General features: G+C 37.0%; 1 protein-coding gene and 1 pseudogene across 1 annotated transcript; both read left to right on the top strand.

Annotated features, from left to right (window-relative positions):
* The first annotated feature begins 4,583 nt into the window (after positions 1–4,583).
* Positions 4,584–14,571, top strand: LOC148200733 (uncharacterized; annotated as a pseudogene).
* Positions 5,712–7,248, top strand: LOC148200734 (uncharacterized). The gene is made up of 2 exons (XM_088111645.1): positions 5,712–6,488; positions 6,591–7,248. Exons 1-2 carry the CDS (start codon positions 5,722–5,724, stop codon positions 7,246–7,248), a joined length of 1,425 nt encoding a protein of 474 aa, XP_087967771.1. The 5' UTR covers positions 5,712–5,721.

Below are 14,571 nucleotides of genomic sequence, written 5' to 3' on the forward strand. Positions count from 1 at the left end.
TTATCTCATTTTATATCTTTTCGTCATTTTGTTTCATTTTGTATTATTTAATTTTAATTCTAATTTAATTTAATTTAATTTAATTTTTTATTTTTATTTTACATGTTATTATTTAGAGTTATTTCGTTTTATTCTTTTTTATGTTAGTTTCTTTGTGCTGTTTAAGTTTTATTTTATATGTATATATTGTTTTTTTAGTTAAACGTTAACAAACAAAAATCTAGGAAAAAGAAAAGAAAAGAATTAAAGAGGGGGACGTTTTTGTCTTTAGTGAAAAATATATGAAAAAAAAGTAAAAGTATGTGTTGGAGGGGGAGAGGCAGAAAACCGTTTCTACAGGTAAGGAAGCGGGGTGATGGCAGAGGCGATTTTGGCATACGGATTTCAGAGACGATTTGGGGACACAGAGAATTGCACAAAAACACAGAGGGAAGGGGATGATTCTGGTTTTGGAGAGAAAAACAAAGGAGGATTTGACACTGGACTTTCATCTTCGATCATCATCGAGTTTCCCTGAGGGCATACACCATTTTCATCTGCAGAGAAAGACAGACGCCAGCCAAAGGAGAGGGAGAGACCCATTAGAGGCGCAAGGTTGGCAATAGCAAACAGATCTTCAAGAGGTAAGTAATACCTTACACTCCACGTTCTACTGAGTTGGTTACTTGCCCATGAACATATCTCTGTTACGATTATTGTTAAATTTGTATATGAATGTTGTTGAATACTCTGGATATTTGTGTACATCCATTATGTTACCGAACATCATCGTCACCCTTCCCACACCCACTCCTATCCACTTCTCTGGTCCTGTTTCTCTCCTCCAAGCGAGTCCTTATGTCTATCTTCAATCACCAACATGGAAGTTGAATCACTAAACTGGATGCTCACCAAAAAAGGGGAAACCCAACAGAAAGAAAGATAATAAAAGAGTATCTTCATGTTTATTGAACTCACGCATAACACCATCCCCATCCTCAACCTACATCGCACAAAGCCACCAAGATAAGAATCAATCACCAAGAACAAAACCAATCGCCAGTACCCACACACAAGCTCGTATCTTGCCTACACTGAACACTCTCTTTGGTCACTGCGAAATGGTATGCTTAGGCATTTAGTGAGAGTGAGAGTGATAGCAGTACCTTCGTCACCTAAATACCTCCTCAACTTCCGTTTCCATCCACTTTCAAATTCGCTTTCTCCCTGTCATCCTCTGCCATGGCCGCCACCGATGACTCCCTTTGCAAATCCCCTACCTGTTCTCCCCTTTTGTTTTCTGCCTTTCTGCTATCACACAACAATGTGTAAATCAAGGGCTGGAGAGCATGGGTTTCGAATGAATGCGACGGAGGTGGGGAAGCAAGGCTTTGTCGCTGTTGATGGCGCGACGGCGTTGAGTTCCCACGGCCTGGGCTGTTGAGGGGGAACCCGGTGGCGCAATGATGGAGGAGACGAGGGCGTTGTTGCGACGGTCACGGGGGTTGGCGGTCCTAGTGGCGCTTGCTATGAAGGCGGACGACGCGATTTTAGGGCTTGGGGGGGCGTTTCTGTGGCGGCGGCTCATGACGACGGCGGAAGAGAAGCGGCGGCAGGCGGTGCCCAAGGTGGAAAAGCCTCAACCCTAGGCTAGTGCGAGAGAGAGAAGGGGAGAAAACGCCGTGGCCGGCCGTGGTTCCGGTGACGCTTGGGGTCGCCACCGACGCCGAGACGGGTAGAAGGTGGTGGCGCGGTGGCTGGTTGGAAGAAGTAGTGGCGCAGGTGTTCAAGGGAGGCAATCCCAGCCCTAGGCTAGTTCGATAAGAGAAAGAGACCCTGGGTCTCTGATGTGCTGATTGTGAATGGTGGAATGAGTTGAATTTGGTTGAACCCCTACGGGTTTCTAGGTTAGAAGAGGCTTTGGGCTTAGCGGGGCTGCCTCTTCTTCATGTTGACGCGCATGTCTCGTTCGCACCCCCCTCTTTGGGTTGAAGCCCATTCCGTTTCTGCAAACCAAAGGAGCCTCGATTCCGTTCTGCAGACCTTGTTTTCTCACCCGCGCACCCCCACACCACCCCCGGGCTAGTGCTGGGTCAAGCCCAAGAAGAAAAAAACTTCTTTCTCCCACAGCCCCTGTTTCTCACTTCCACACTCCCTTTCAGTTTGGGTTTTGGCCCAGTTCATTTACAAAAGAAAAAAATAGTTTAGACACCCCAGTTTCTCATTTAGGCACCCCACTTTTTGTTTTATTTTTATTACTTATTTATTTATTTGCTTTTCTTTGTTTATTCTATTTTGTTCCCTTATTTATCTTATTCTATTTGTTTTTTTTATTTATTTTATTATTTTTATTGTTGTTTTTGTTTTTATTGTTTTTATTTTATTTTATTTATTTATTCTAAATATCCATTTATTTTAAAATACATATTTAATAATACATAAAAAATAAAATATTATATATATATATATATATATATATATATATATATATATATATATATATATATATACAAAATTTACAAAAATATTTTAAAGGTTTAGGCACATGTGTGATCGCACGCATCGTCCTTGTGCTAAAACCTTTTCTTCTCCTTTTCTAAAAAAAAATAATAATAAAATATTTTAAAGGTTTAGGCACATGTGTGATCGCTAAAACCCCTTCTTCTTCTGTTCTAAAAATTACAAAAAATATGTTTTAAAGGTCAAGTACATGTGTGATCGTTCGCATCGTCCTTGTGCTAGAAACCTTTTCTCTTTCTTTTATAAAAATACAAAAAATACATTTTAAAGTTCAAGCACATGTGTGATCGCTCGCATCGTCCTTGTGCTAAAAACTTTTTCTCTTTCTTTTATAAAAAAAAATAAAAATACATTTAAAAGGTCAAGCACATGTGTGATCACCCGCATCGTCCTTGTGCTATAAACCTTTTCTCTTTCTTTTATAAAAATACAAGAATACATTTTAAAGGTCAAGCACATGTGTGATCTCTCGCATCGTCCTTGTGCTAAAAAGCTTTTCTCTTTCTTTTATAAAAAAAATACAAAAATATACTTTTAAGGTTCAGGCACATGTGTGATCGTTCGCATCGTCCTTGTGCTAAAAACTTTTCTCCTTCTCACATAAAAATACCAAAAATATAAAACATTCACATCTTCAAACAACAATCAACCTTTCAGCCAGAACTACGTGATCCTTGATTCTCCATCAAATAGGAGCAAGGCTAACCCTTGTCAGGGTCACTTTCCCAAAAATCCAAATTTATCCATAATCATTTTCCAAACAAATTTCCAAACAATTTCCAAACAAATTTCTCAAATAGTTTCCAAAAGAACTACGTAACCCTGATTTCTCATTTTGAATGAGAATACGTAGGAGCAAGGTCAATCCTTGTCGGGCCCAAAAAACTAAAAAATATATTTTGTTTATTTAGAATTTTACTTTAGGGGATAGTGAAACATTTTGAAAACCACATCATATTCGTGCATTTAGTTAAAGGTACTGCCTTAGGGCAGGCGTTGTAGGGTGTTAATACCTTCCCTACACGTAACCGACTCCCGAACCCAGAATCTGGTTTTTGTGGACCATGTCTTATCATTTTATGGTTTTTCCGTAGTTTTCCAGAATAAACTATGGTGGCGACTCCAAAATCTCTTTTTGAAAACCCGTTTCCTTTTTTGGATCGTCGTCCCGTCGTGATTCCGGTTGCGACACCATGTTAGGGATCAATCTAGTTAGACAAGTTGGTTTGGACTTTAACTTTCATGTTAAGTTTCAAATAGTAAAAATGGAGTAAGAAACAATTCATAATAAATATAAAATATGATGAGATCAATTTGTGATTTAAAATATGTTAAAGATTCTATAAACAATATTTAAAGGTTAGTTAAAGTCTTATAATGAGATCAAACTCACTTTTACCTTGATACTAACCCATTTTAAGTGGGACCTTTAGGAACTGAGGTTTTTTTTAATGGTAGATCAAAGGAGACTTATTTAGGAGTAGATAAAGTTGTGATGATTTTAAATAAAACAAATATCATCTTAGTGACATAATTTGTTTATAGGTCTTTAAATAAACCATGAATAACTCATCTTACTAATCAAACCATTCAATCCAATAAAAAATTATATTAAATTAAGTTAACCTTTTTAGATTAAATATGTTTTTAGTTCTTAAACTTTAATACAAAATTGAAATTTGTCTTCCAAACTTTAATGTAATTTGGTCACAAAGCTTGAAGCATCATTTGATTCAGAAAAAGTATTTAAGGTAGTTAAGTTAGAAACAATATATCTATTAATTTTTAAAGTTTTTGTCAGAAATATTGTTTGTGTCCTTTTGCTATGTTAGTTATATTAGTTGGCAAGATATTTTATTTTCAGTTAGTGAGTGGTGGCCGGGCTGTATTTCTTTTCCTTTTTATTCTCTTTCGTTTTGCTTAAGATATGCTGAATATATATTTAGCATTATGTGACTCTTTTGTTAGGTTGGAATAATGAGGATTAAAGTTCTATTCATTTCACTTTATCATTTCTCTGTCATGGTATCATCGCTGACACCTACTACTTCTTCCGCTTAAGCCTTCTTCCTCATTTTCTGACCATGGCTTCCCTCAGCCATCATATTACACAAACACCGGATCACCTGGTGTATCCGGCAAACCCACTACCTTCATTCGGGAGAACATCCCGCATTAGTGCTCGTTTCACCTCTTCTCACGGAAAACAACTTTAACCAATGGGAGAGAGATATGGTTGTAGAACTTGAGACCAAAAATAAGGAAAAGTTCATTGATGGTACTCTCCCTTGTCCCATTATCACAGATCTGCTTCACGAAGCTTGGCGTCGTTCCAATCGAATGGTGGTGTCCTGGCTCACACAGTCCATAACTCCTTTGATCAAGCAATCAGTGATGTGGATGGATACAACATCAGAGATTTGGAGGGATCTCAAGGATCAATTTTCACATGCTGATAAATTTAGGGTTTCTGATCGCTTGTCATCAAGGTCATTTGTCTGTTTCTGAGTATTATACGAAACTCAAAATCCTATGGAAAGAGTTGGAGCTCTATAGATGCGTTCTTACTTGCAATTGTTTGACTCCTTGTGCCTGTGGGCTTCTCGCCAAACTTCGTAAAGAAAGAGAGGATGATTATGTGATTCGATTTCTTCGAGGCCTTAATGAGAGTTATGCACAAGTTTGTTCTCAAATCATGATAATGGATCCCATGCCTTCGATTGTCAAAACTTTTTCTATTGTTCTTTAGCATGAACACGAGTTCATCGACATCAATCTCAAACAACCTGTTTCGGATTCTTTGGCCTTCACTCATATTTTCTGTTGGGTAAACGTTAAATGGATGGGACCCACCACTATGCTGATTGAGGGATGTGTCTTCACTTTAGCTAAAGTCTTCCGGAAAGTGCTCCTTGTTTTATGGTTTTTGTATTGTGCATTGTGTTTGTCATTTGTATGAACCTCACTTATAAAAGTGTGGGAGAATAATTGTAGGATGCACCACCACCGAGAGAAAGAGAAACGGAAGAAGGAATAAGAAAGTTTGTGTGTGCCGAGAGGAAGAAAAAAATCAGAGTGATACTTGTGAGTTTTAGAGTGTTGTGTTTACGTACTCCTATATTTGAAAGTTCTAAATAAGAGATATATTTTTATAGATACCAACAAATTGGTATCAGAGCAGTAAGAACTTGAGTGTTCGAGAAATAAAAAAGAGAGTGAGAAATGGCAAACCTTGCAAACAGTGTGTCCCTTCCTCAATTGATAAAGAAAGTCAACTTTGATAATTGGAGTGTGCAGATGAGAGCTCTTCTTGGATCCCAAGACGTATGGGATGTAGTGGAGAGTGGGTACGAAGAACCCACAGACGACGAAGGACAGACGGCTGCCCAACTTGCAGCGTTGAAGAAAACGCGTGTGAAGGATAAATCAGCTCTATACATTTTGTACCGAGCTGTGGATGAATCTGGCTTTGAGAAGATAGTAAATACAAAATCTTCAAAAGAAGCGTGGCAGATTCTGGAGAAAGTATACAAAGGTGACAACCGAGTCAAGCAAGTCAGGCTCCAAACTCTCAGAGGCGAGTTTGAAAGTTTGAGAATGGAGGAAAAAGAAAGAGTAACCGAGTATATATCTCGGGTGGAAGCAGTGGCAAATCAAATATGTAGAAACGGAGAGGAGTTACCAACCAGTCGGGTTGTGGAGAAAATTCTGAGATCGTTAACAGATGATTTTGAGAGCATTGTGTGTGCCATTGAAGAGTCAAAGGACTTGTCAAAACTCTCGGTTGAAGAGCTTGCAGGATCTTTGGAGGCGCACGAACAACGGAGAAGAAAGTTGCATCAGCCACTTGATCAGGCACTTCAGGCAAAGTTTGATCTGAGGAGAGGAGCTCGGAACACTCAAGGCCGAGGTGATCCTGGAGGAAGAGGCCAAGGACGAAGAGGTCAAGGCCAAAGTAATTATGAAGATGAGGAAGAGCAAACCAGTCGGTAGAATTGGCGTGGCCGAGGACAATGGAAAGGCCGAGGAGATCGGTCAAGTGTAGAGTGCTTTAGATGTAGTAAGCACGACCATTATGCATATGACTGTAGATCGGCTGAGTGCTATAATTGTGGTAAGCCCGGTCATATAGCAAAATATTGTAGGGCTGAGAAAAAGGAGGAGATGAATCTCCATACAGAGGAAGCGGAGAAAGAAAGTGAAGAGTTAGGAATTTTCTTGATGGCAAGGAGCCCAGACGCAGCGTTGCCGAGAAAGAGCCCGGACACTACATTGAGGAGTTGGAGATCGAATGCTGAACTGCGTCCAAGTTGCGTGAAGATGTGGAAACCGGACGCCGAGATGCGTCCGAGGTGTGAAGAGTTGTGGAGATCGGATGTCGAGACGCATCCAGATTATGCAAAGTCATGGAGATCAGACAGTCCAGAAAGGTGTTTGGTCAGTTTGTATAGCTCGAAGGAGCTTGCAGAGAGCGTGGTGGATAGCTCAACAGAAAGCACAATGGAGAGTTTGCTGATGATTTTGCCAGATAGTGTAGAGGAGCAGGTGGAGAGTCCGGAAAGTCCATCAGAGAAAGTGGGAAACTCAGATTATGTTTTTGCAGAGAAATTTCAAGAGGTTCTTGCAGAGCTGGATCGAGAGCGTCGAGCCCGTGTTGCCGCGGAAAATACGATGTCCGAATTGCATGATTCATTAAAGCAATTAAAGATGATGGATCAGGATGCTACAGAGAAGCGTGATAAAAATTGACCACTTGGGAGATGATATTTTTCGTGAGAAGAAAGAAATGACGAAGCAACTAGAAGAAAGTGCAACGGAAAGTGTCGCACTGCGATCGGAGGCTGAAAACTTCAGCAGTATGGCGAATAGAATAGATGAAAGTGTAGAGATGAATCCAATTAGTGAAAAATCAGTTATGGTCAAGAGAGTCAAGGTCAAGAAGAAGACTACCGAAGCAAAAGAGATGTTCGACAGGAAGAATCCAAGTAATAATGGAATGAGTAAATTTGGTGTAGGATGAGAAAAACTCAAGACCCATTTACGTTTAGGGGGAATTTTGTTGGGTAAACGTTAAATGGATGGGACCCACCACTATGCTGATTGAGGGATGTGTCTTCACTTTAGCTAAAGTCTTCCGGAAAGTGCTCCTTGTTTTATGGTTTTTGTATTGTGCACTGTGTTTGTCATTTGTATGAACCTCACTTATAAAAGTGTGGGAGAATAATTGTAGGATGCACCACCACCGAGAGAAAGAGAAAAGGAAGAAGGAATAAGAAAGTTTGTGTGTGCCGAGAGGAAGAAAAAAATCAGAGTGATACTTGTGAGTTTTAGAGTGTTGTGTTTACGTACTCCTATATTTGAAAGTTCTAAATAAGAGATATATTTTTATAGATACCAACATTTTCAATTCTCAACCACGCTTCAACTCTTCCAACAAAGTTCCTTTCAATGCCATCAAGAACGCTTCCAAGAACAACAAATTTTCTGAAAAATGCAAGAAGACAAACCACACCATTGAAACTTGTTATTTTCGCATTGGTTTCCCTGTTGGTTATAGAAAGAATAAACCCAACACAAAAGCTTCTTCTAGTTTGGTTGAAGTAGATTCATCTGCTTCCTTACAGCAACTTGATTTGGATGGTAGTGTTCCCAATGACCAATTCACTTTCTCTAAAGACCAATATCAAGAAATTTTGGCTTTGCTCCAACACAATAAGGATCATTCATCCTAGTCAATCAAGCCTATGTTAAAAACTCAGGTACATCTTCTGCTTTTGTTCCTTGGATATTTGACAATGGTGTGTTGAACTGCTTTTAGGTCGCACTAAAAGTCAACAAACTCTAGTCCCCACTAATGTAGTATAGGACAACCAGGGAATCAATCCGCAGACTCAGTGAAAATCAAGTTTAGAAAATGTAAAGTTAGATCTTGTATTATTTATTAACTACCTAAATTAGGTGGGGACAATAAATGAAATTAAAAGAAAGGAAACTAAAAAGAAAAGAGAAAAGAAATCTTTTTTAAAAAGAAAAGAAGAAAATCAAATGTAAGAAAATAAAACCTAAGCTAAACTATAGAATCTATATATATAACTCTAAGTAGTAACTAAACTAACCTATAAAAAGCTATGAAACAATGACAAAAGAAGACTAGAAATAAACTGGCTATGAAATCAAATGATGTATGAAATCAATTCAGCGAAAATAAAAGATATGTACACATAACAAAACCAAATGAAAGAATAGAAAATCTCATTATCTAAGCTAATGTATCTAATCTATATTAACAGGAAAACGAAAAATCAAAGAAACAAAGCAAGAAACCCTAGTTAGAACAGAAATAAAAATCAAATCCATGTGGATCAGTGCAAAGAATGTGTGATCACTTTTCAGGAAGACATCCTGGGAAGTTAAGCCCATCACAGGGTCTTAAAGTTCATTTGATGAACTCAAAATATGAGATCTTCCAATCAATTCACCAAAGCACAGTAAATCAAACTCTAACTTTTGTTTCTAACCAAGATCAGATTCAGAAACCTGTTCTACTATTATCTCAATCAACCTATTAACATGAATTCTATCAAGCAGAAACTAACTAAAGTATGCAGGAATAGTAGCTAAAATCTAATCATGGAAATCAGATTTAAAAACATAACCTAAAACACTAAACAAAACAAAGTCATTGGATAGAAATCACAAACCTGAACTGAAATTATTTGGAATGGTGTATCAATTGATTTGTTATTGTACAGGAAGACATCCCGTTCATAATATGCCCACCTCGGGGTCTCAAGTTCTAATATAGAACTTCAAATGAATAACAATCGATTGATTTCCCAAAACAAAACAGATTCAATTCAATTTTAATGATTTTCAACCAAATCAACAAATGAAACACAATTGAACCTATTCCTAACTAACACTAATTAACAGCAACTAAAACAACATGAATTAAAATATTCTTTCATTGGTTGAACTCCTATCTGTCTCGAGAAGACACGCCCACCTCGGGGTCATATAATTCCAAAAAGGAATTTAAAATGTGCAGATTTCTGAGTTCAAATCAATTTTCCTCAAATCAAAACACACAAGAAACACAAAAAATATAAATTGAAACAAAGAATCAAAATCAACATCTACGATTTATTAGAACCGAAAGCTAACATTACAATCATACAAATCATACCAGAATCCGCAGAGAAAACTCACTTCTGTCACTCTCGTGAATTCCTCCGTGAAATCCAGAAGCCAATGTAAACCCTAATCTATGAAAGCGATAACCCTAGATTACAGCTGCTCTACTCGACTCAAAAACTAAGAACTGTCAAAGTAAAGTGCGTGTAGTATAGAAGTGTCGTTTACATTCTAGAGAAGCCCCTTTATATAGGGTTTGAAAAGAAAAATAGAAAAGGAAGGGGGAAAAGAAAATGAGAGAGGGGAACCTTGCTATGACGCTTCGAGCTTTCGAATTGGACGGTCAACAGCTGCTCCATACATCAGAACCCTCTGATCATCTCTTCATTTCTTTGCAGAACAAGCTCCAGTCACGTGTGCGCTTTAAGTCTCCTCTTATCGTGCAAGGAGCCCTAGCTTTTTTCTTACTCTCTTGGCTCGTGTGTGCTACTGCCTCCAAAATGAAATGATGGAGTGAAGACCCCCAAAGGAACTGTAGCTGCCAGCCTCCAAAACGGCGTCGTTGCACTAAATCTGCAAGCTCAATTCCAGCGCAGTGTATCAGTGCATTCCAGCAGCAATGTCGTGCACTTTCCTTACCAATCCAACAATAGTGGCCCAATTCTTCAATCTGTAGTAGGGTCCAACAGTGTGCAGCAGCTTCCTATCAACTCATTGTTTCAATAGATTCAATCCTTCCAATCTTCTAGCCTTGACCAAAAATAATCAGGCCAGTCTGCAGTTTAAAAAAATCAATTACAACTAAAAGGCTAAACAACAAAAATAAAGTACTTAAGCAATTACCAAAATTGAAAATCTAATTAAGCCAAATAAAGAAAATATTTTTTGTCAAAAGATTTTCTAAAACATTAATTTTCTAATTATTAACAAAAGGTAAAAATTACCATTAAAAACCTATTTTTAACTAAAATTCTACAAATCTAAAGATTTAAAGGAAAAACCTAAAACTATCCTAATTCTAAGCACCTAAGAAACTAAAATACACTATCCTAGACTTCTAAACACTGAAAATATTGCAAATTTGGAGAGTTATCATGGTGCCATGGACCACATCTGTCCCACTAAATATTTCTTTCATAACCTTCATGCCATCAAATCCATACACATTAAATTTCCTAATCACACTACTGTTACTGCAAATTTTTCAGGGAATATTCTCATAGGTGACCTATTTCTTACTGATGTTCTTTTTGTTCCTGACTTTTCTATTTACCTCATATCTATTCCCAAACTTGTTTCCACTATTGATTGCATGGTAGTTTTCTGGGATTCTCACTGTTTCCTTTTCCAGAAATCTCAATTCAAGATGATTGAGCAACTAGGAAGATTAATGGCTTGTACTGTCTTGAAGAATCAAATGCTATGTTTTGCAATTTAATTTTCCCAAATGTTGTTATCAATAAATCAAATGCTTTTGCTATAAATGCAGTCAATACCATTGAACTTTTGCATAATAGACTAGGCCATACTTCAAATTCCATTTTACAATTGTTATCTTCCCAACATACTGATATTATATACAAAAGTTGTGCTCCATGTGACACTTGTCATTTTTCCAAACATAAGAAATTACCTTTTCCTCTTAGCACCTCCAAGAGTTCTCAATTGTTTGAATTGGTTCATGCTGACATTTGGCGACCCTTAACCAATGTTTCTATTGATGGTCACAAATATTTCTTAACACTCGTTGATGATTTCAGTAGATTCACATGGGTTTATCTTTTAAAATCAAAAGCCGAGGTCAAAATTGTTCTTCCCAATTTCACACTTCTCATTGAAAATCAATTTGACATTAAACTTAAAAGACTAAGGTCTGGTAATGGAAAGAAGTTTTTCTTAACTGATTTCTTCTCCTCTATAGGCATTTTTCATGAAACAGCATGCATTGAATCACCTCAATAGAATGGAATAGTTGAGCACAAACACCAACATATTTTGAATGTAACTCGTGCCTTACTTTTCCAATCTCATTTACCTTCTATTTTTTAGTCCTATGCTATAAGACATGTTCATACACTAGTGGAAAAATAATGTATAACGTCGCGCGTTTAACGTCTAACCACTAAATAACCAACGTTAAAAATGACCGATGTCAATTTTGTGAATAAATGCAATAATTAAACGTCGTTTAAAAGTATAATTCGATGTAAGAGGATATAAAACGTCGAATGCCTCAACGTTAGATGTTAAAAGGCCAGTGAATTCAATAAAAATTTGAGCGGGAGATTGAAAATTCATTACTTTATCTTAGCGCGTGAGATCCTCTTCTCTGCTCAAACTTTTCTCGAACGAAGTTTGACGACCATCACATGTAATCTTTCTTTCATTTGATACAAATGCATGTTAATTAACTACTTTAGGTATTATTTTCGTTTGCTTTCATCGATTATTTTCGTGTTCTTGTCCTGCATAGACGCATTTTGTTTTTTCTCTCACTAGTGACAACACTTTATTCCGATGAACCCATCTTTTGAAGGTTAGTTTTCGTTTTCGTTTTGAAGAACTTATTTGTTAAACTTGTTTGTTGTTTTTTTTTGTTGAATTTGTTTGTTGTTGTTTGGTTGAACTTGTTTGTTGTTGTTGTTTGTTATTGTTATTTGTTGTTGATCCTATATTACCGTTCATAGTTCTGTTTTTCAGGTTTCGTAGAGTTGTTAAAAATGATTACAATTAATTAAAAACAATAAAATAAAAATTGATTAACGTCGTATATGTTCAAAATTCGACGTTAAATTAACATCGTATATTGACAAAATTTGACGTTAAATTAACGTCGAATTTTTTAAATTCGACATCAATTTAACGTCTCCCGATATGACGTCGTTCTCGAATTCGACGTGAAAGGCCAAAAATATTCGACGTTGTACGTTGTTTTTGTACTATTGATTTCATAAACCGACTCCCTACTCCATTTCTTAAAAGAAAATCTCCTTATGAATTTTTTTTTGGCAAAATTCCTGACTTTCTCACACTGAGAGTTTTTGGTTGCCTAGCTTTTGCAAACCCTATTACTTCTAGCAGAACCAAATTAGACAAAAGAACTTCTAAGTGCATCTTTCTTGGTTTTAAATCAGGCGTCAAAGGTTTTCTCTTATATGATCTCACTACACAACATTTTTTGCTCTATCGCAATGTTATTTTTTATGAGTCTCATTTTCCATATTTTTCTCCCCATCCTGTTTTACATCACCATACCACTGGTACTGTTGCATATTAACAATCATTTGATTCTTTGATTGCTTTTGATATACCTGGTTCATACTTTAATACTTGCAATGATTCTCATATTACTTCAGATGTTGTCCCTAGTAATAATAATCCTACTGTTGTTGAACCAGTTATGGAATTCAATGATGATTCTAATGATACTGTGCAAGCTGTTATTCCACCTGGTAGAACTTCAAATAGACTTAGGAAGCCCCCTGCTTATTTGTCTGATTATGATTGTTCCACTGTTTCTTTTACTCCTACTTCCTGTTGCACAACTTATCCTTTACAATCATACTTGTAATATTCCAAATGTTCAAACTCTCACACTATTTTTTGCATGTCTTTATCTACCATCATTGAGCCTTCTTCTATTAAAGAGGCTTGTCAACATGCTCATTGGCAATAGGCCATGCTTGCGAAAATTCAGGCTCTCCAAAGGAATAAAACTTGGTCATTGGTCTGATTGCCACCAAAGAAAAGAGATGTTGGTTGCAAATGGGTCTACAAGACCAAATTGAATGCAGCTAGGGATATAGAGAGATATAAGGCACGTCTTGTTGCCAAAGGGTTCACACAAACTGAAGGCATGGATTTCTCTGAAACTTTTTCACCTGTTGTGAAGATCACAACCATAAGATTTCTTCTCTCCATTGTCGTTTCTCGTAAATGGTTTTTACACCAGCTTGACTTTGATAATGCATTTTTGTGTGGTGATTTGGATGAAGAGGTTTATATGAAACCTCCCTGGGATTGATTCTTTTGGAACCTCATTTGGTTTGTAAATTGCACAAGTCTTTATGTGGGCTTCGACAAGCTTCTTGACAATGGAACTCTAAACTGACAACTTCCTTAATCTCTCATGGTTTTTCTCAAAGTCCCGCCAATCATTCCTTATTTATTAGACAATCTACTACTTCTTTTACTGCTCTTTTGATCTATGTGGATGATATAGTTTTGACTGGTGATAACATGGCAGATATTGTTGATGTTAAGAAATTTTTACATCAAGAATTCAAAATCAAAGACTTGGGCAATCTCAAATATTTTCTTGGTTTTGAAGTTGCTAGATCACGACATGGTCTTATCTTGAATCAACGAAAATACTGCTTAGAAATTTTAGCCGAATTTGGTCTCACTGGCTGCAAACCAGCACCTTCTCCTTCGAACCCTACTGATAAGCTCAAGAATGATGATGATGATCTTCTTCTAGACCCTACTCCTTATAGGAGATTAATTGGTAAGCTGCAGTATCTAACAAACACCCGACCTGATATTTATTTTACTGTCCAGCAAGTTAGTCAGTTCATGTCCAAGCCCAGATCCTTTCATCTCAATGTTGTTTTCAGAATCTTGAAATATCTCAAACGTTGTCTTGGCTTAGGTCTTTTTTATCCTTCCAACAATCCTCACAAACTTCAAGCTTTTTCTAATTTAGATTGGGCTACTTGTTGCATCTCTAGAAAATCCACCACTAGTTATTGTGTATTTTGTGGGAGTTGTCTTATATCTTGGAAATCAAAGAAGCAATCCACCGTGTCCAGGAGCTTTATTGAAGCTGAATATAAAGCTTTAGCCTTTGTTGCTTGTGAATTGCAATGGCTGAAATATGTTGCGGATGATTTATGTCTTCAAATTCCACTTCCTTTCCCTACATTTTGTGATAATTAA

The sequence above is a fragment of the Vigna umbellata genome, chromosome 4, assembly GCF_029865625.1.
Source record: "Vigna umbellata cultivar VRB3 chromosome 4, Vumbellata_1.0, whole genome shotgun sequence".
Lineage (NCBI taxonomy): Eukaryota > Viridiplantae > Streptophyta > Magnoliopsida > Fabales > Fabaceae > Vigna > Vigna umbellata.

What these genes read in the sequence shown, in the direction of transcription:
- LOC148200734 (XM_088111645.1), top strand. Translation starts at nt 5,722, where the DNA reads ATGGCAAACCTTGCAAACAGTGTGTCCCTTCCTCAATTGATAAAGAAA. An exon ending in GAGGAAGAGCAAACCAGTCG is followed by an intron (nt 6,489 to 6,590) that starts GTAGAATTGGCG and finishes ATATGACTGTAG; the next exon opens with ATCGGCTGAGTGCTATAATT.